This window comes from Equus caballus, chromosome 15 (genome assembly GCF_041296265.1).
Source record: "Equus caballus isolate H_3958 breed thoroughbred chromosome 15, TB-T2T, whole genome shotgun sequence".
Lineage (NCBI taxonomy): Eukaryota > Metazoa > Chordata > Mammalia > Perissodactyla > Equidae > Equus > Equus caballus.
The window spans coordinates 54,850,759-54,872,626 of record NC_091698.1 but is presented as its reverse complement, the minus strand read 5'-3'; the positions used below and the strand labels follow the sequence as shown (position 1 = coordinate 54,872,626).

The window sequence follows — 21,868 nt, the reverse complement described above, 5'->3', positions numbered from 1 at the left end:
GTAACTCGGGTGGTACTTTGGCATTCTTTCTAAAAGACCTTTTTCTTATGATGTTTATTTAGGGGGAAAAAATCAAGATAAAGGAAACTAAAGTTAATTCCGCCATCTCTTAACACTGTAACTACTGTTAACTTGGTTTGGATCCTTCTAGGTGCTTTTCTCTGAGTCTGTACACTTCTAGAATGAGCTTAGGAAACACGTGTTGCCAACACGTTAGGCATTTTAAACAGTGTCTGGGCCTGCCTAGAGATAACTGGCTGAGAGGGCGGGAGGCTTCGAAGGTTTGGGTTCAAATCCATCCCCACTCTGGTTCCTCCTCGTGGCTGTACCATTGTCAGGAATCACCAGAGGCTCCATCAGAGGGACCCCTGGACTCCAGATTACAGAAGCAGAGAGAGAAAACCTGTGATTGGAAGATTCCCCCCACCCCCGTTAAGACCTCAGGGTATGTGTAATGAGGTGGCCAGTTTGTTCACTTAGCCAGCATGCATTGGTTGAACACTTAGTGTATACCTAGCACTGTGCTTGGCCCCATGTGTATTCCTGGACAGGTCAGGCACAGTTCTTGCCCTCAAGGAGTTAGCAGTCTGGTGGAAACTACCCCGGAACTGGTGAAGGAGCGTTCTAGTAGAGGCGTAAGCACAGTGCGGTATTGGGGCAGCTAAGAAAGCCTTCCTGAGGAAGTGGTATCTGGGCTTAGCCTTGATGGATGAATAAATAACTTCTCAGGGGCAGAGAAAGGAGGGCAGAGGCAGTCAGGGGCTTGTGGCCGTGTGTTGGGGAAATAGGTGATCTCGTGGATTTGGGAGGCAGGGTGCTTGGGAAGGGGTGATAGGACACGGTGCAGCCTTGATGACCATGCAAAGAAGTGGCGCTTGAACTAGTTATGTAGGTCTTGGGGAGCTGTGGAAAGGTCTCGTGGAGAGGATGTGGTGACAGGTCGTGGTCAGGCTTGCACTGAGGAAGATGAGCTTGAGCTGGGGAGGGATGCGAGGCAGGTGTGGTCATGGGCCCATCGTTTTATGGTCTTCTGACAGGGCTTCCTGCTTCCTGTTTGCCCCACAACGGTCTGGGCATCCTCAGAAAGAAGCCAGAGGAATCTTTAAAACTTGAAAATATTTTATAGACCTCTCTACTCAGAATCCTCCAATGGCTTCTACTCTCCCTCAAAGTAATGCCAAAGTTCTTATGTCGCCTACCAGGTCCTGGCTCAGTTCGCTGCCTCTCTTCCCCTCCCCAGTTCGCTGCAGCCACACTGGCCTCCGGGCTGTCCTGCCTCTGGCCTTTGCACTGGCCGTTTCCTCTTCCTGGAATTGTCTTGCTTGTCCTCGCCACCTTCTCTCTGAGGAGACAGGCTTTTTCTGACCATCCTTATCCTTTCCCCCTGTACTGTGCTTTATATTTTGTCTAAGCGCTTATCCACCGTATGATAATAGACCACATAACTTTATTCTTGGTTGTTTGTTTTAAATGCTGCTCAGTTTAAAGTAGGTGCTTGATACGTGTTGAATTAGGTCTCTTCATCTGTCTTGCTGGGGGAAAACAGGGCCCACTCCAGCCAGGGATGGTACAGGATTAAAGTGCGGGTGCGTCCGTGCGGGTGCGATTTATCTGAAAGGGAGTGAAAGATAAAAGCCTCTCGTGGTGGGGGGGATGGGATTTGGAAACCAATTCAGGGAGATTCGAAGGAGGTGAGCTACAGATACAAGTACACTGGGGTGTTTTTTAACGTTCAGGACATTGGAGACTGTAGTGGTGTCTAAGAGGGTCCAGGGGACAGGGGTGTGGGGGGAGGAAAGACCCAGCAATAGGCTTGAGCCCAGAACCGCAGAGAACACCCATTTTGGGGGATGGGGCCAGGAGCAAAGGCTGCCAAGATGTGAGAGAAGCAGGAAAAGAATCAGGGTTGGGGGTGTTCTTGAACTTGGGGTGGAGGTAGAGGTGGTGGCCTGCAGTGTTAGGGCCCCAGGAAGTCAGAGAGGCTGAGGACTGAAAATTCTAGAGGATGAAGGGGATTGGGAAGCTCAACACATGACAAGGGGGCATGACAAGGAATGGAACCTTTCCAAGAAGTTGGCAGAGAAGGGAAAAAGGAGCCTGTGCCTAGAGCTACTCGAGAGGAGGAGGGGAGCTTTGAGGTGGAGGAGAAAGTGGAGACCCCTCTTGATACAGGACCCCAGGGGACCAGCAAGGGCTGTCACAGGGGACTGTAATCTTGTCGGGGCTGCGGAGTGACTTACTGAAGAGAGGAGACTGGTCCATGTGGAGAACTGGAAGTAGATTGTGGTCCCAGAGCTGAAATCAAATATCTTTGTAACCATGGCAACCCCCTTAGCTTCTGTTCCTTCCCCCAACCCCTCAAAAAAATAGGAAAAAAAACCCTGCACAGCCAACTTCACACATTGATTGTTTGAATCCAGTGCCGTTGTGAATGTGAAAGTGTTAACACTCCAGTAAGGTTGTTTCCATGGACAAACTTGCAAAGGCTTATAATTTATGCTTCAGAATTTTGTCGTTCTTTCTTTTCTGTGAAAAGCACTTAACATCCAAATGATTCTCTGAAGTGATTCTTTTTTGAGTCCTGATCAGGGAGTAACAACAATTGTGTTTAAAAACAAAAACAAAACCTTCAAGTCTGGCTCTCGATTGTTCAGTGGGAAGTCTGGTGATGTTTTTAGAATCAAATATATTTATCTAGCATTGAAAGGGTCAAAGTGGATTTGTTACAGATACCATTCTTTCTAAATATTTAACATTTGGAATTAATGAAATGTATTTTACATTTGTTATTTTATGGCTGATTTGACGCTTGTTTATAAGGAACTTATGTAGCTTTTATTCTTTGAGTAAATGAGATGCAGTCCTTTTCTTCTCCCTTCACCACATAAGGAATTATTTTCTTCAAATGAACTTAAAATATCTCTCATGAATACTCCTATTTTTAACTGAATGTTTCTCTCTTGAATTTTTTTCCTCAAGATTCTGATGGATCCTTTTTAAAAAAACACAGCTCTTCATAATGGAAAATTTCAAACAAATATAGATAGAGTGGTATAATGAAGTCTCAGGTATTCATCACCAGGGTCAGCATGATGGCCTCTCTTTTTCGTCCCTGCCCCACTCATGATTAGGGGGCTGTGTGGGCACCACCCACAGTGGGAGAACAAGTCCGCACTGGACCTCTGGGTGTGGGAGTCATCCGTGTGGATACAGCAGGAGCTGTGGGAGGGATTGGACCCCCAGGAGGAGGGAGGAGTGGGCAGAACGAGACACAGGGATTGCTACTGTCCCTCATGTTTCCAAGTAGGTGAGAGCCTATGACATTTGAAGGTGACATTCACAGACATACTGAAAATTAGATGATTTAGACTACTTGGTAAACGGGGCCCAATTTCTAAGCTGCTCAGTAGTGTGCCCATATATTGAGCAAACAACATGTTCTCTCTTATTTTGGCAACATCAATTTTTCTTGGCAGCTGGCCAGAGAAAGTGATGTTACTGTTTCGTCTCTTTAAATATGTAGATGTAAGTCTTGATTGAACAACCACCCCCTCCCCCTGCCCTTACTGGAATATTTGGATAAAAGACCAAAATTACACTGTTCTGAGGATCTGTATTTTAAATCCATAGGATTTATTTTGATATTTAAAAAAAACAACTTAAAAACAACAATTCTCAAGCGCCTATGTTGAAATTTAACCTTTGAGAAAGGGAGAAGAGGCAGGAAAGAGATGTAGGAGCTGGGAGAGAGAGGGAGCCATCTTGCTTGTTTGGTACCCTGTTCTCAAGTTGCCACCCCAGGGTCAGTTGCCACTGGAAAGGTTGTCTTTTGGGAGGAGGATGGTCCCTGACTCTGGAGAAGAGGGGAGTCCGGTTTATCTTTATTTTTATTTTATTATTATTTTTTTTGCAGATGAAGATTTGCCCTGAGCCAACATCCATTGCCAATCTTCCTCTTTTTACTTGAGGTAGATTTACACTGAGCTTACATCTGTGCCAGTCTTCCTCCGCTTTGTATGTGGGTCACTACCACAGAATGGCCACCGACAAGTAGTGTAGGTCTGTACCCGGGAACCGAACATGGGGTGCCGAAGTAGAGTGTGCTGAACTTAAGCACTAAAGCCAAGGGGCTGGCCTAGGGGGAGCCTAGTTTAATTGGATACTCAGTATGTGTGATGAACAGTGCCTGGCACTCAGTGGTCAGTGTGCTTTAACCTCACGGTTACAGTACCTGTAGGGTGGTGGGGTGCCTCTGTCCTGCCTCCCTCTGGGTTGAGGAGAGTGGGATCTCAGCTCACCTGAACCATTCGGACTTTACTGGGGGTGGGGATGGGTTGTAGGTAACTAGCTCTTGGTACTCCTTTTGAGAGGCTCCAGTTTGGGGGGAATTCCAAGTGCAGGGAGGGAGGATGAAATACAGTGCACTGAGGGAATCGAGGATGTCCTCATGAAGGAGGAGGCAGTGCGATTTGAAGCTGGGCCTTCAAGGATAGGGTAGGATTGAGAAGCAAGAAAATGGACATTTCAGGCTGGAAGAAGCCAGAATGAGCAAAGGTATGGGTAGGGACAGTAGCAGTTGCTCTTAAGGGGTGCTGGTGCCCAGGGGCCTCTAGGTGGGGATTTTGAGGGTATACCCTCATACCAGGATCTAGGATCAGGTCTTTGTGAGAGTGCTTAATGAGGATGGAGATGCCTGCCTCCCCTCCACCCTGGCCAGCCACTCAGCTCCATGCCTGTCTTCAAGCTTGGCAGCGTCTGGGATGGACTTGCAGGCTGGGAGCGGCCCATCTGGGTTCTCAGTTCCTGCCCCCTCCACTCTCCCTCCTGGGAACTTGAGACAAGTTTCTGGAAGCAGTTCACTTATCTGTAAAATAAGGATACCTCAGTAACCACTTTGCAGGTCTGTGTATCCAGCTGGGCCCTTGGCATGCTTCCCAGCACAAGGACAAGCCCTCAGTGAATGGGTGGAGCTGGCGGGCACTTCTTAAATTTGTCTTCTTGTAAGAAGTGTCCTTGGTACCTCCACCCCATTGCTTCATTTCTTGTCTTTTTTCCCTTCCCCCAAGGTGTCAGACCTGTTGATTCCTTTTATTTTAATACGACATATTTAAATCTCTGTACAACTTTCTGTGATTTTCATGCATATTTTTAGAAGAGTGAGTCAGGCAGTTATCTTAAGGCTTCCCCTCCAAGAGACTCCAAAACGGTAAGACAGGAGTCCTGGAGTCCTACTGTGGCTGGAACCTTAGGCTTCTTGGCGTCCCCTTCACGTGAAGGGCAAGGGCTCTTTAAGAAAACACATCACTGGAAAACTTCATCCTAACAACCAAGAAATTGAGACTTTCCAATTTATTAAATCATTTAAACACGATGGTTGTCATTGGTATTAATTAAAATTTTTCTTTTCTTTCTTTCTTTTTTTTTTTTTTTTGCAGGGAGATTAGCCCTGAGCTAACTACTGCCAATCCTCCTCTTTTGCTGAGGAAGACTGGCCCTGAGCTCACATCCGTGCCCATCTTCCTCTACTTTACACGTGGGACGCCTACCACAGCATGGCTTGCCAAGTGGTGCCATGTCTGCACCCAGGATCCGAACCGGTGAACCCCGGGCCACCGGAGCGGAACGTGCGCACTTAACTGCTGCGCCGCCGGGCCTGCCCTAATTAAAATATTAAAGTTACGAAGGAAGGCTATTTTTAATATTATATATGCAATCCTAACTTTGCAGCATGTTCAAACATTGTTTTCCTGATTTGGGGAAGTTATAGTTTTATTTTGGAAGGGAGACAGCTGTAAACTTTTATTTTTCAGGAAACTGATGGAGATGCTCTGAAACTCTACATTTCATGGGGACGAGAATTGCCAAATGTAATTTAATAAAATCGGGAAGGGCACTGGTTGTTTTGAGAGAGTTTGTGTGTAGCGCACCTGTTGGCCATGGCATAGATGATTATCTATGCCAGGGAAAATGGCAGATTGAATTTGGCTGCCCAAGTGCTTATCACTAAAGTGACTGTTTTAAAATCTAAAACACCTACTTCTGTTTGTGGTCAATTATCACAACCCATGGAATTAAGAGGTGGGGAATGGTGTAATTTTGAGAATCAATCTTAAAACTTTGAGAAGAGTCAATTTAATTTCATTAATTAGTCTTTAATTGAATTGTTATGCATTTTACTGTGTAAAATGACAGTAATCTCTTTTCCTATGCCTGTATGAAAATATTCTTTCTTAATTGATTTCACCAGCTTTTCTGTATATAGACACAATTGTCTGTAGACACAAGTAGCCCACATAGCAGATGCCAAATTACCTCCTCCCCTCCCCATCTCTGTACGCCAAGATTGCCAAGCCATGGCTGATGGCCTTCTTACTTCCAGAAGCATTTACGCAGGCTCAGTTTGATAACTTAGTTTATATAACGGGATTCTGGGTTTAGTCCAGTACTGTAACTTATGCTTGTGCATTTTTATTAATTTTTAATTGCCTTCTTCCTCTCCTTCCCCATCCCTTGGGCCTCTGTTTGTTTACAGTTATTTAATCCTATGAGGCTGTTTCCTGACATGTTTCTAGGTGAGGTACTCCCTTGAAATGACACCAGGTAATGCTGTCCTGATGGCTGATGACTGAGGGGAAAGCACAGAAAGTGGAAAAGGCTTATGAAGAGGAGTGGCCAGGACTGGCAAATAGATAGCCAGAGATCAGGGAGGGTATTCCAGCGGGGCCGGGAGAAGGGGGTGCCTGGAAATGTAGGGCTGGTGGGTGAAATTATTCACCAGTGCTTTGTGTAGAGCATTGTTGAAGACTCTTGATCAAAAATATAAAAAATTCTCCTTAGCCCTTGTTTCTTTACTGCCCCTCCCCTTTGATGTCAATAAATTGGGTTGCAGACACTAGCGATACAGAAGTGGATATGGCCTAGTCCCCACCCTTGAGGCCCACACCTTCCTGTGAGGGAGTCCAGACTTGTTAACACCAAGGTGTAATAAGTGGATAGGTGTTGTAACAGCAAGGGGAAGTAATAAAAACACACCTAGTGGGAGGGCTTAGGGAAGGCACCACATGAGGTGGGAGTGGGGCAGTTGACCTTTTTGTTTTTTGTATTGCTGCCCCAGATTGAAGCTGTAGACTTTGTCACATAATAATCCTCACTGCTGGACTCGCTGTCCTGGACTCCTCCCTGTGTCCTGGTTCTCTTCCCTACGGGTGACCCTAGGGAGCCTTTGCCTCCCTCTGCCTCAGCCTCCTCTTCTGTAAATGAGGTGGTTGGAGTAGATGAGCAGTAAGGCCCTGGAAAAGAAATTCTTGTAGCTTCTTCCTGGTAATTAAATTGGGGTGTGATCTGTGTGTAGATGCGCGTGCATGTTTTGGAGAAAACAAGTAAAAGGGTGAGATGGTGGCCAACACTTGTTCTTCGATCACCGTTTCTGACACAGCGGATGTCCCTTCCTCTTAGAGCCAGGAGAGCCGGGTTCTAGGCCAGCTCTGCACTAGCCTGCAGCAGATCGGGGGACTGTGCAGGGTCTCCTTCACTTCCCGCTGTGGTGCTGGAGGGGAGGGGGGAGTGAAGGGGCAGCATTTCTCTTTGTAAACTGCTCTGACAAAAGCGTTTGTCTGGGTGGGTGTGTGATTTGGCCAGTTCATGCCCCTGCCAAGCTCTCATTCTCATCCCTGCTAGGAATGGATAAATACCCAGCACGCGTCTCCAGGGACGCCCCCACGGTAGGGAAGGTGCCTGCCTTACCTGACCAGGACCTCTGGGCGCCTTAGACCAGTGAACACTTCCCAGCTGGCCATTTTGTCTATGTTATTCCTTTCTCATACTGGTTTTTTAAAAAAATCTCAACCCCCTGGCTGTCCTTGAAATTTTATCTCTTCGGTATCCACAAATGCAGCTTTATTTAGGGATTTTTGAAATCCTCTTTGAACCGCAGTGTTGTGTGGCAGAAAGTGTAAGAGCTTAGACTTGGGATTGGGGTCCAGGGTCCAACTGCTGGCCCCACCGGATTAGCTCTGTGACCGCAGACTGGTTGCTTCACGTTTTTGAGCTTGTTGCAAAGCTTAGAAGAGTTGACAACATCCTGACATAGAAAAATGGGCAAAGGGCATGAGGAATAGGAAAACCAGGGAGGAAGCATATGAAGAGATGGTGTAAATTAAAATAGGGAGATGTCATATTTTTGTAGAGATTAGAAAGAAGGACAATGTCCACAGTCAGTGTGGATAGCTCTGTGCTCTTGGGTATACAGTGAGAGGATCAATCAGTCTGGCCTTTCTTTTTGGGGGAGAGGAGGGGAATAATTTGATTTATTCTAAATGACTTTAAAAATGTGTGTTCTCTTTGGGGCTGGCTCAGTGGCCGTAGCGGTTAAGTTTGTGCACTGCACTTCAGCATTTGCCAGGATTCACCAGTTTGGATCCTGGGCATGGACCTATGCACTGCTTATCAAGCCATGCTTTGGGGGACATCCCACATATAAAATAGAGGAAGCTGGGCATGGATATTAGCTCAGGCCTAATCTTCTCAAAAACAAAACAAAAAATGTGTGTTCCCTTTGTACTTTTTTCCAAAGGAAATCATAAGACATTGAAAAAAGATGCACGTATGAGGTTGTTCATCAATTTTGTTTTGATTATAGGGAAAATCAGAAACAACTCAGTGGGTTAGGGATTGGTAAGCCAGACCAGCCAGGTACGTGCATTCTGCCAGGTGCATTCGAGATCTCATGATAGAAGACAAACTTCTCTGATAGATCACGCTCTCTTCCCCCTGTGAACTGAGTATGCTTTACAGAAATTGAACCTCAGCGAACACGAAAGCCAACTATATTTGTAATCAACATGGACATCTAATTTGGAGTTCTTCATTTTTCTCTTACTTTGTATTCCTGTGTCGTTTACTTTTTCTTTTCTTCTCCTCTCCCTTCTCTCCTGCAGCACCCTGACTCCCTGTGTGTGTGGCTCCTTATGCACCTTCATTCCTTTTGCATGTCCACCTAGCAGTCTTGGCTCTCTTCTCTTCTCTCCTTTCCACTCGGCCCTGGGCCCACAAGCTCCTACCTACTCTTTCCTCTCAAAACCCATCTGCCTGCAGACTGGCTGTCAGTCTCTGCCTGCAGAAACCCTGTGTCCCTACCCCGTCTCTGGCCTACCCTGCTTCTCCCCACAATTTTTTTTCTTTTTTTTTAAGATTGGCACCTGAGCTAATATCTGTTGCCAATCTTTTTTTCTTCTCCTTCTTCTACCCAAAGCCCCCCAGTACATAGGTGTATATTCTAGTTGGGGGTCCCTCTAGTTGTGGCATGTGGGATGCCGCCTCAGCACGGCCTGATGAGCGGTGCCATGTCCACGCCCGGGATCCGAACCGGCGAAACCCTGGGCCACTGAAGCAGAGTGCGCGAACTTAACCACTCGACCACGGGCCTGGGCCCTCCCCACATTTCTGAAATCTACCCTGTTTCAAGGCCCGCTCAGGTCCTGCCTTGTCCTCTGCTCTTGACTAATGGACTGTCATTTTTTTGTTGCCTATCTGCCAATTCACTGTACAGGACCAGTGTTTTATACCCTTTTCCCCTATCTCCAGACTCAAATAAAAATGTTTGTGGTTGGAGATGACTTTGGGTTGGTGATATAGACATCTACAACTTGTGCTAGTTTTGACTATTGCTTCTCAGCTCCAAATGCATCCTTTGTTGCTTGGTCTGTGGAAATGGATCAGAGCCCTTCAAATATTTTTCCTTTGACTTCAGTAAGTTGAAGGCTCTGGAGAGGACCTTGCAGGAGAAAGATATTTTCCCTCCTGATTCCTGGAGTCTGTGCATTGAGTGTGTGTGTCTCTAGGCTCCTAGAGAGCCTGCGCTTTTTCCTGTACTCCTAGGTGCCTGCAGGGCACAGCTTCTCCAGCATTTGTCTGCTCTGTGCTTTCTCCCGCTCTGGTAGCAGTGGTGGAACAAGGAGCCTGTACCCAGCCCAGGTCACTGCTTCTCTGCACCCTCTCCTCAGCCCCCGTGTGTGCACACCGGGGGCCCCATGGTCCTGGCCATCTAGTGAACTGGTCGCCCAATCTTTGTCCTGAGCAGTGGCCCTGAGCTTCTCCCATCTATGCCATACATTGACTGACATGCTAGGCTCCTGCAGAAAGAGGCCTCCGGCCCCAGTTCCCAGTGCCAGCAGCGCCCTGACTCCGTGTGCGTGTGTATGTGTGACTCCCTCTGCACCCTCATTCCGTTTGCACGTCCACCTAGTAGTCTTGACTCACCTGCATACTCCAGGTTTGTTTTCTGTAGGCCTCCTGATGAGGACACTGTGTCTTCCAGCCTTTGTGCCTGCAGTGTTGCCCCACTCCTTCTACAAGCCCATCCACCCCCCAGCCTTGCTTGCCGGCACCCGAGAGGGTTGTTCCTGCTTTCCTGGTGACTGGACCACGTCTGGCTTGGGCACCCTGGAACGTTGCTGCCATCCATACCCTCTTTGACAAGCTCTGCACCCCCTTTCCACATTTGTCCTTTTTGGGTACTTTTCACCTGCCACAGAGCACCTATAGAGTTACTCCGTCTTTATAGTTCCTCAGTTATCGTAGTCTCTCTATTAAACTTCCCTGCTTAAATTACTGTATGGTGTCTGCCTCCTGGTTGGACCCAGACTGAAATACAACCCTTGTAACCCAACCAAGCAAACAGGAGGAGGAATCAGAGAGAAATCTTCTAGGGATTTCTCTGAGGGCTCATTGAGAGCCTGCGAGACTATACTTGTTTGTACATAGGTCCTAGAGCTTGGAGTAGAAACATTTACCAAGCCGTAGCCATGTACAGGCTCTTGACAAGGCCTTCCAGAACATGTTAAGCTCCCCAAGAAGTAACTACCTACATTGTGTTGAGGCATTTCTTTTGTAAAATGATTTCCCACCTTAGGTAAGTGGATGCCCACGTTTTAAGTCTAGGGGCCTGCCTTCCTTTAGGCACGTTTACTTTGTCCCTCTGCTGTCATGGCCTCGGTGGGAGTAACGTTGCTGGAGGTCCTCCCCTACCAGGAAGGAGGTGTGGAGGCTCCCCTATTTGGGGATAGGATAGAGGAGGGGTGGCTTGGGTCTGCTACAACAGGAGGGATGGAGCTGTCACCTGGCAGCACTGCTGAATCCCACACCCCCACAGGGCGTGCGCAGTCAAAGCGCACCCACGTGTATGCTGTGTTGGTGGACCTGGGGCTGTTTGTGGGAAGTGAGTCAGTTTTTCTCTTCAGATCTTGCCCCTCCCCTCCCAGGTCTAATACAGACTCACTACTTCTGAAACTTATCTCTCCAAACTCTAGAAAATCCTTTAAATTTTTTCTGTTATGCTTTAGTACTTAAAAAAGTGAGATAGATTTATAATGCAAATACATTGCATTTACCAGCACACAAAGAAGTGATTTTCCAGTGTCATCTCTTTGGAGAAAGGGTGTGTATGTTTAATTAATCCAATTCCTATTGAATACCTCACTGTATCCAATAAACTTGACCAGACACCCAGAATATCTATTTATTCAGCAAATGGTGAATGGCTCCCAGGTGCCATGTGCTGGGGTAACATGCACAGTGAGAGGACTTTGATTGTGGAAGATGCCCAGGTTTAGGCCAACCTGATCAAGAGTGGGTGCTCTCACTCTCGGGAGGTGGGTGCTTCAGCCAGGAGGTGACACTTGGGCTAATTTGGAAGGAGTAGAAGCTCTCCAGGAAGGCATAGCGGAAGGAAGGCACTCTGCAGATGGCAGAGAGAAGCTGGGATTTGCGGAACAGAAACGTGTGCTGTGGTTAGAGGTTAAAGTGTTAATGGGGTGTGCACCCAGGTGCCTGGGCAGTTGATCCATTCCAAATGGGGATCTGGGAAGAGGGACTCCACGAGGCATTTAGAAGCTGGTAACGGGAGTTAGCTGGATCGACTTGTGATCTCCTTTTGGTGGTGATGCGTAAGGCAGGGGATAAATGGGTTTCTAAAAAGAGTAAATTTATAAAAGAAACAATGAATGTCAAAACTTGAGGAGAAATATACTTTCATTTGGTATTTGTTGGAGGAATCAGAACTTCTGAAGGAGAACTATTGAATGCCCATTGTGTGGTAGACAACAAACTAGTGTGGTAGATTATATGGTTCTCATTTTACAAATGAGGAAAATGAGGCTCAGAGAGGTCAAGTAACTTGCCTGAGGTTACACAGCTAGTAGGTAGCATAACCAGAATTTAACTCTGGGCTGTCTGACTCCAGATGCCAGGTTGACTTTCCAAAGTGAAATGGATCTGGGACATCTCCACCTGAAACACCTACCAGCCTTGTTTTAGAATTACATAATCTTTACACTGAGGATCTAAAACCCTTGTCAGTTTTCCTATAGGCAGAGGCAAGATGGCCTGGTGGGAGGGTAAATTCCCTGTCATTGTTTGCTAAATTTTCTTCTTTCCTTCTCCCTTTTCTGAAAGTTCCATACGTGTTTATTTGAAGAATAAACTTAGTAATCCGTTTTATCTTAAATGATAAATACCATTTGAGAAAATCAGCCACACTGAGCTTTGGAGGAATTGTAATCAATGGGGACCAGAACATGTCCTGCCAAACACTTTGATTTATAATGTCGCCTGTGGGCATGTGTAGGTGAATAGATTCATTATTTGTACTTTTCCCTTTTAATTTTGAACATGAAGCGTACTGCTAATGACCATGAGCCGCATTCCTTGAATTTTGCTGGTAGTTGTTCCGTGACTTACAGACCAGAAAGCAGAGTCAGACACATGTTCTCAGGGCATGCCAGCCGCTAGGTGAGGTGGTGGGGCTGCCCTGGGGCTCCCCTGCCCCAGCCCTGGCGAGACCCCAGGCCGGGCTTGTTGCTCCTGCTAAGGAACAACTCTAGGTATGGCCAGCTCTTCTGGTCCTGCTGGGCTGCTTCACTCACACGCTTAGCACCCACCTTCTGCCTGAGTGCTGGGAGCTGTTCTCTCCCCCAGAACCACTTAGCTGTAAACCGTCCCTGTCTCTGTTTATCTGAGCAGAACCTAGAAAGGGCTGGCAAGGGCCAGGCAACAGATGGGAGCAGCCTGGGAGGAAAGGATTTAGGAAAGCTGTTCTCTTGAGGCTCGTGGAGGGTAGGGGAGAGCAGGGGCCAGGCAGAATGATGTACAAGTTCTCCAGAGAGTAAACATGCTTCCCCCACCCCCATGATGTGGCGATGGCTTGGGCTTTTTCTCCGAGGATTTGTATGTCTGGTTTGTGCAGGAAGCAGGACCCCTGGACACGGAGGCTGCTAGCTCAGACTCCTGCAGTGAACCAGGAGCTTGGATTTCCAACCTCCTTGCCTCAGCCTGGCCAGATGGCGGTGGCTGGTCATTTTGTTTCATGATTACAAGAAGGCCTTGCCTTTCTTTTATCCTTAAGCTTGGTACTAGGGGAGAGGGTAGGACAGTCTCAGGAACAGGTTTTTGAGTCAGGCCTCAGTGTGGTTGCTGCCTGTGTTCCCTGGCTAGCTGTTGGGGGCCACCTACCTAACTTGCTCAAGCCCCTTGGGTGGGAGGTGTCAACCCCTGACTCAGTTTTGTGAGAATGGGTCCTCATGGCCGTCAATGGCAATATTAAAATGTCTTCTTGCCAGCGCCTTGCTTCCGTGTATATAGGCCTTTCAGAGCTGGAGGGGACCTTTCGGGGTCATCCACGTCGGTGGTTGCCAATCTGGGGTCCCTGAATGAGACACTGGGGTTGTCTGGACTGCACACTGGGGGATGAAATGAGCTGTGTGAGGTGTTTTGCCCAGACTTTGGCCTCTAGAGTAATCATTCAGTAAACGGTACTGCTGATAGCACCCTGCCTCCCGTATCTGACTTTGCTTCACGGTAGTTTATGGGTTAAAATATATAAACATGAAGCTTTGAAGTACTTAATGGTTTTTTTAAGAAGATTAATTAAGCATTGAAAATAAGACTGATGTCCCTTATTTAGTTCCTTTGGTCATAACCCGAGCGGCAGCATTCACTTGCATCATGGTTTAAAACTCAGACTCTGGAGGTGAACTCGTGGGTCTGAATCCTGGCTCTCTCTGCCTTTTACCAGCTATGTGACCTTGGGCAAGTTAAATCACCTCTCTGAGTATCTGCCTCCTAGGATTGCTGATGCCCAAGGGGTACCTAAGTAATTATTAAAATAAAGCAGATATGTTCATGTTTTACTATTAATTTTAGGAGTCATTTCTGGTAGATGGCTTCAGCGCCAGCCCAAGGAAAGGTGTGCAGGCCATCTGGGGATGGGTGTTGAGTTGGAGCCTAGGCTGAACACTGTGGGCTCCAGAACAGTGATGGAGTGTGGAAGTGAGGCCATGACACAGGCTAGGATGTGGGCTGCAGAAATGGGAACCCAGCGTCAGGGATTTTGTGCGTGTGCTCCCCGTCCCCATCCCGGGCAGATGTGTGCGTTCGAGGCTGTCCGAGGGGAGAGATGGTGTGGCAGCATTAAAAAATATTAAAATAGCCTGTAATCCTAGCACCCTGATTAAACCAGTTTTGTTTCAGGGTGGTGTTTCATCTGGATTTTCACATAGTTTAAGCATAGCATCTGTACTATTTCGTAATCCATTTTCAGCTAACAAATATATTTTTCATGCCTCTGCCTTTCATGTATCTAAATATTGCAAAATGAAGGAAGTTGTTTTTCGAAAACCGTTCAGTCCGTTGGGGAGACTGTTCCCGAGTGCAAGGTAGAAAGCAAGGTGCTTCTGTCTGCATAGGAGAGTTCTCCCCATTTCTCTTACTCACAGTGAGAATTCTGGGTTTCCCAGCGAGGGCTGTATAGCTTCTGCCCCAGCTTTGGGATAAGTTTTCTTACTCAAATTCTTTTTAAGCAATATAACTTCCTGCTCAAGAAAGGACATGGAATTGGTTTTATGTCTGTAATGGGAATATTTAGTCAGATAGTCAGAGGACTTCTTCCCACAAATATTTTTATGGTAGTCACTGTTTTATCCTCCTTTCCATGAACTTCCCGTTTGTTATAAGAGTCGGCCAAAAGCAGAGTTCTCATGCAAGGGACTATGCAAGGTCACAAATGAAAGATGACTTTTAAATTCGATGGCAATGTATAATTGAGAAGCTTGGTTTCCCCACCGGTCCTTCTCAGGTTGGTTTGGAAGAAATGCCCTTTAGTGGTAAGAGTTAGCCCAAGCTATGTGTTTGGGAATTTGGACAAGGAAGGCTGGCCCCTTCTTACAAGGGGGTCTGGGAGCTTCTAGGTGCTCCCGTTTTCCTTTCTTTGGAGAGTCTTGGGGACGATCAGATGTGCCATCATGACCCCATGCCTTGGGTCTTGTCAGTCTTGAGCCAGCCCTTCAGACTGGACCAGGTTACAAGAATGTGGCCATGCCTTGTAGAAAAGGGGATCCAAAGAGCCCTAGATTGGGAGCCAGAAGGCTGTCATCTCAGCCTTGTCACTTAACTCTTATGTCGCATTTAAGCAGCTCAGTTAACCTTCTCTGAGCGTCCACTTCTCACTGGTAAAGGTGCTGTCCTCTCAGCTTCCCTCAGGGAGTGCAAATGAGAAACAGGCAGGAAAACGCTCTGCAGAGTGGAATCCTGGAGCAAACACAGGGTGAGGATGGTGTTCCTTTGAGAGCCACTAAGCCCTGTATTGGCCAAGCTTGATGGGAGGTCTTGATCATGGAAATAAAAGCCTGAATTGCAGTGGATGAAGTTGAAAATCTTGGCCGGGGTCGGCAAGCCTAATGTATTCCTCACAGTATCCCCAAAAGGAAGATTGGTGCTTTCGTGATAGAAGCGTCAGACCGTCACTTCAGATGCTTCTCGCTGGCCTCCAGATATCCCTGGCCAAGAATAGTCTACTGATACCTGTATTCCTTTCCTGAGTTGAAAATTTCTGCCAAGTCATTAGCTGTTCCGAGCGTGTGCTGCTTTTTCCTGACCACCCTTCCGAATCTTTTTCCTCGTCGTAATCTTTCTCCATTTACCCTCACACTTTTCCTTGTTGCCCTTCTTTCAGCCTGTTCACATGAAGGGCCCAAGACTTAGCGATCAGAGATGCTGGCTCAAGTGCTATTTTAGCTTTAGGCAAATTATCCCAGTTTAGAGAGAACTGCTTGTGTTTGAACAGTGTTTTGTCTCAAATCTGGAAGCCAAAAAAAAAAAAGGTTAAAACTATGATTTTTTTTCTAAAAAGATGATTAACTATATCAGATACCCGTGCAAATGCATTCTAATTGTCCATTTGAGCTCTCAGGCCCTTGCGAGTAAGGCCATAGCAAAGAGGTTTAGGTTGCCAAAGATGTGCTGGACTCAGACCTGGAGTTTGCTTGTAAGGTTTGCCCAAAAGTTTGTTTGAGAGGAGCTGGCCTAAGGAGGGTGTGGATCCTAGACTTAGGTGTGGACGTTTTGAATTATTCAGGTTGTGTGTGACTTGGGGCCCTTTAAAACGGTAATAAAGGTGTAAGAAATGTCTTGTGTTTTTTTACTACCTTCTTTGGAGGAAGTTTAAGGCCCTTTGTTGGTAGCTCGGTGGTGGGATTCTTGGGAGGTGGAGGTGGGTATTGCTTGAGAAGTGAGGGCAGAAATGAGTTGGCAATGGGAGGCTGCTTACTTGGGTGAGCTGAGGTGCCCACAGAACTTTGTCATCCGCCATGTTCTCTAGATGTGCAAAAGCTTTGGGGAGCGGGAGCGTGGGGTAGGAGCTGGTTTTTTTGAAAGCACCTTTTACCTATATGTCCGTAACCAAAGCTATTTAGCATTGGTAAATACAAGCAACTAGGTTAGGATCTACTTGACAGATTTTAAGAGACATAAAATAGCTTGTGAATTCCCAATGATCAAACGGGGCTGTCCAACATATAATAACTTCACAGCATTCTCAGTATGACAAATACTTCTTCTACCTTGGGACAGTTTGTTAGAACTCAGTAAAATTAAAAATCCTCTTATATTTAAAAAAAGTAAATACTACCCTTGATTAAAATAGTCACACGACTTTCTTCTAAAGGTCAGAGAAGAGCAGCTACCATTTGACATGGTGGCCTTGGAACCCCATTGCCTTAGCTGGGATTCCAGTTCTGCCCTTAATACAGTTGCTTCTTTAAATCTGTTTCCTCAGGTAGAAATGGGAATAAATACAGCAGTACATAGGTCATAGGCTCACTGCATCAAGTGAGATAGAGCACAGCACCTGGGACACAATACTTCTTTGGGATTCTTTTCTAAGGATAAATTCTCAGGTTATAATTAACCTAAGAAGAAAATTGTTTGGGCCAGCCCTTGGCCAAGTGGTTGGGTTCGCTCGCTCTGCTTAGGCAGCCCAGGGTTTCGCCAGTTCGGATCCTGGGCGTGGCCATCGCACCCCTCATCGGGCCATCCTGGGGTGGTGTCCCACATGCCACAACTAAAAGTGCACAACTATGTACCGGGGGGCTTTGGGAGAAAAAGGAAAAATAAAATCGTTAAAAGAAAATAGGAGATTGTTTATAGTGTATTGCCATTCCACTTTTTTGGATTATCTTTTAATGTCAAGCTTATCTAAATGGTTGTTCTTCTGCAGGTCATCCGTCTCAGTAGTGTCAGCATTCTGGAGTTAAATCCCCAGCAAACCATTTCATTACTCTTTCTTTGTTTTTCTGTTGCCCACAGCCTGAAATCTATTGTTGGCCTTTGATATTTCAATAAAATGTCATTTTCATTTCTCTCTTCCTTTTTGCTATAAACAGCAGAGATCTTTTGTATACAATTTGACTTTTGACAAATGTATACACCCATGAAACCCTCATCCAGATCAAGACATAGGTAGTACATTTCTTTATCCTAGAAAGTTTCTTTCTGCCTCTCTCCAGTCAAAACCTAAACTAGGGGCCGGCCTGGTGGCGCACAGTTAAGTTCGCACGTTTCACTTCGGAGGCCCAGAGTCCGCGGGTTCGGATGCCGGGTGCGGACATGGCACCACTCATCAAGCCATGCTGTGGCAGGTGTCCCACATATAAAGTAGAGGAAGATGGGCACGGATGTTAGCTCAGGGCTAGTCTTCCTCAGCAAAAAGAGGAGGATTGGCAGCAGATGTTAGCCCAGGGCTGTGATCTTCCTTGGGTGGGGGGGTGGGGGGGGGCGGGGGGAACACCTAACCTAAATGGAATTTGAGGTCTTGCGCTCACAAAGTATTACTGATGATAGTAGCAGCAGTTCTTTTTAAGCTGAGAGTTGTTCCATTATATGAATATACCACGATATGGTAATGCGTTCTTCTGTTAGTGATATTTAGGTTGTTCTCAGTTTTTGGCTATTAGGATAAAGCTAGTATGAGTCTTTTCATTTTATCTCTCTGAACTCAGTGTGGTTAAGTCCTTGTAAGCAGGGAAATTGAACACCTGTGAGGTTATTTAGTCAATGCATATCTCTGCCCTTGGGTGTCTAAAACAGTGTTATCAGTCTGTTGCATACTGCTTGCTGTGGGCCAGCCACTGTTTTAAAAGCTTTATAAATTAAATCATGTAGCCCTCACAGCCATCCTATGAAGTGAGTTACTATCCCCGTTTCATAGATGGAGAAGGCGAGACTGCGGTTTTACAGCTTGCCCAAGGGCACTGAGCTAGAATGGCAGGGCCATGATTTGAACCTAAACAGTGCAAATCTAGAATCTGATCTAAACCACTATTCCAGGAGAGAGAAAACATGTGTGAACAAATGCAAATTAATAATTATCTAATTAATACAATGCTCCTCCCTTTTATTCCAGATATGAGAAATGACTGTTGGACGTCGAAGAATAAAGTTGTTGGGTATCCTCATGATGCTAAATGTCTTCATTTATTTGATTGTCGAAGTCTCCAAAAGCAGTAACCAAGAAAAAAATGGAAAGGGGGAAGTAATAATACCCAAAGGAAAGTTCTGGAAGATATCTGAACCTCCTGTGGCATATTGGAACAGAGAACAGGAAAAGCTGAACAGGCGATACAATCCCATTTTGAACATGTTGACCAACCAGACAGGGGAAGTATACGGGTTTTCTAATGTAAGCCATCTGAATTATTGTGAACCTGACCTGAGGGTCGCATCAGTAGTTTCAGGCTTTGACAATTTGCCTGACAGGTTTAAAGACTTTCTTCTGTATTTGAGATGTCGAAATTACTCACTGCTTATAGATCAGCCAAATAAGTGTGCAAAGAAACCCTTCTTATTGCTGGCGATTAAGTCGCTCACTTCACATTTTGCTAGGAGGCAAGCAATTCGGGAATCCTGGGGCAGAGAAACCAACGTGGGGAACCGAACAGTGGTGCGAGTCTTCTTACTGGGCCAGACGCCCCCAGAGGACAACCATCCTGACCTTTCAGATATGCTGAAATTTGAGAGTGAGAAGCACCAAGACATTCTTATGTGGAACTACAGAGACACTTTCTTCAACTTGTCTCTGAAAGAAGTGCTCTTTCTCAGGTGGGTGAGCACTTCTTGCCCAAACGCAGAGTTTGTCTTTAAGGGCGATGACGATGTGTTTGTGAACACCCATCACATCCTGAATTACTTGAATAGCTTATCCAAGAACAAAGCCAAAGATTTGTTTATAGGAGATGTGATCCACAATGCTGGGCCTCATCGGGATAAGAAACTGAAGTACTACATCCCAGAAGTTGTTTACACTGGTGTCTACCCGCCGTATGCGGGCGGAGGCGGGTTCCTCTACTCTGGCCATCTGGCCCTGAGGCTGCACAGTATAACTGACCAGGTCCTTCTCTACCCCATTGATGACGTTTATACTGGAATGTGCCTTCAGAAGCTTGGCCTCCTTCCGGAGAAACACAAAGGCTTCAGGACATTTGATATAGAAGAGAAAAACAAGAATAACATTTGTTCCTATCTAGATTTGATGTTAGTACACAGCAGGAAACCTCAAGAGATGATTGATATTTGGTCTCGGTTGCAAAATGCTCATTTAAATTGCTAAAATGTATAGAAACAAAATTTTGCATAGAAAGACTATATCTTGAATAGTTCCCACGTTATATTCTCTCCCATTAGGGGTAATGTCTATGTTAAATCATCAAAATTGCCTTTGTAAGTAGTATCCATTTGAGGGCCTTTAAACCCTGCAATGTGGTACTTTGTAAAGAAGGAAAGCAAAAGATCCTGATATTTTGTGGAGGATATTCTGGGGTGATTGCATCTGATCCTTTCTGCTGGCTCAGTGGTAATTATTTTCTAATTTGCTTCCCTTCTCATCTGGAATGATGTCTCTGAAGTTTGACCATTTTAAGTTATTTTTGTTTTACCCTCATTTGAAAATATTCCTACTTTCCATTATAATGGGTGAATTATCTGCAATTTAGGTGTTTATGAACCTATTGGCTACAAAGACTTTGTTATACGTGATTCAGTGGTTTTTGTGAAATGGAATTTTATTTTTTTCTTGTGTTAGTCTAATCTGTTAATTTTGCAAAATGAGAATCACTGTGTGATCATTACCCAGTTTAATCTTGTAATGGCCTTATGGTTATAATAAAGAGAAAATTTAACTGTTCTTGTATTTGATTTGGGTGGTATCATAATAGTTCTCCTGCTTTTAGTATTTGAAAATAATGTGTACGATTCCATAATGGCCAACTGAAGATAGAACTGACCCTGGCAACCTTACTGTGTTTTATGATTTTTCAATGTGGACCAGGAAAGCGTAGGTAACTTTTGAACTTCAAGTGAAGCTGCAGACCTTTTCATGTGATTTATCAGTTTAAAATTCCATGATTCTATTCCTGCCGTATTTTCACATGTTGCTTATACAAAATGACTCTTCTGACTAGTGACTGCTTCCCTGTCTCGGTGTAGAAGTGCCTGTGCGTTTATTTATTGTTCAGATCAAAGACCAAAACATTTTCTTAAATATATTTTGTGTAATATTTTATTTGTATACAGCGTTGTTGATGATATATTTAACTAGAGCATGATATTTTTAAGTGTTAAGGTATAATGTGTTAAATAAAGCTAACTGTTATTTTGGAATTTTAAAAATTCATTTTGGGGGGGCTATGAACTACTAGAGTGATAAAATTCTGCCAAACTGTTGCTTATATATACTATCTTATAACATGCTTTCTTGAAATATTTTTGTGTTTGTCGAGATGAGAATTCTTACCAGATGTGATGCTGGGGACTGTAAAGAGATGGAAATAAAGTCGCTGTATTTTTAATTGTCGTGTGTAATAATCTGTGATCTCTTTTTGTTTCCTGTATTTGATTACATTTTCCTGGAAAAGGCCATGTTTTTCCCCCAGAAACTATTAGAGTAATATTGAACTATAACTTTTTCTCTGTCTCAATGAGTCATCTATGTTTGCATTTAAAATTCTTGAAAGTGCTTTCCCACTTAGAGTCTTTAAAGAAAAGTATAAATATTTATTTATATTTCCATTTTCAGTGAGTATCAAGAATTTAACTAGGAAGTGGAGGGGCCGGGCCTGTGGCCAAGTTCAGTTAAAGTTCTGCACACACCGCATTGGGGGTCCAGTGGAGGCAACCCTCATATGAAATAGAAGAGGATGGGCACGGGAGCTCAGGGCTAATCTTCCTCAAACGAAAAAAGAGGAAGATTGGCAATAGATGTTAGCTCAGGGTGAGTCTTCCTCACCAAAAAAAGAAAGATGGAGCAGCATCTTAAAGACTGTATTACCTTTAGCCATGACTATTGGGGTTTGTATTCAGTGATGAAATACAGAGGCAGCCTTGACTGCTCAAGTTTCTTTCTTAGGCTCATGTTGAGAAGAAATCGCTAATGTTCAATGACAAACACGTAGACAGTTGATGAAGCTCAGAAACACAGAAGGATTAGTGTTGTGAGAACATTAAGCAGACTGCCCTCTCCTACTTGGAATGTTGAGGCTGTATATGA

The 21,868-nt window shown here is 45.3% G+C and overlaps 2 protein-coding genes across 3 annotated transcripts in view; both read left to right on the top strand.

Moving 5' to 3' along the window:
• The window catches only part of COMMD1 (copper metabolism domain containing 1), a 226,118-nt gene extending 204,948 nt beyond the window's left edge, over positions 1-21,170 (top strand). For both annotated transcript variants that reach the window (XR_011426044.1, XM_070235429.1), the window contains one exon: positions 18,731-21,170. The gene's annotated coding sequence lies outside the window, so the exon portion shown is untranslated. The remainder of the gene's footprint in view (positions 1-18,730) is intronic.
• Positions 18,740-21,170, top strand: B3GNT2 (UDP-GlcNAc:betaGal beta-1,3-N-acetylglucosaminyltransferase 2). The gene has a single exon (XM_070235428.1). It carries the CDS (start codon positions 18,740-18,742, stop codon positions 19,931-19,933), a length of 1,194 nt encoding a protein of 397 aa, XP_070091529.1. The 3' UTR covers positions 19,934-21,170.
• Positions 21,171-21,868: the final 698 nt, after the last annotated feature.

Bases quoted from the DNA above. Each gene is read 5' to 3' on its own strand.
- B3GNT2 (XM_070235428.1), top strand. From the start codon at position 18,740: ATGACTGTTGGACGTCGAAGAATAAAGTTGTTGGGTATCCTCATGATG.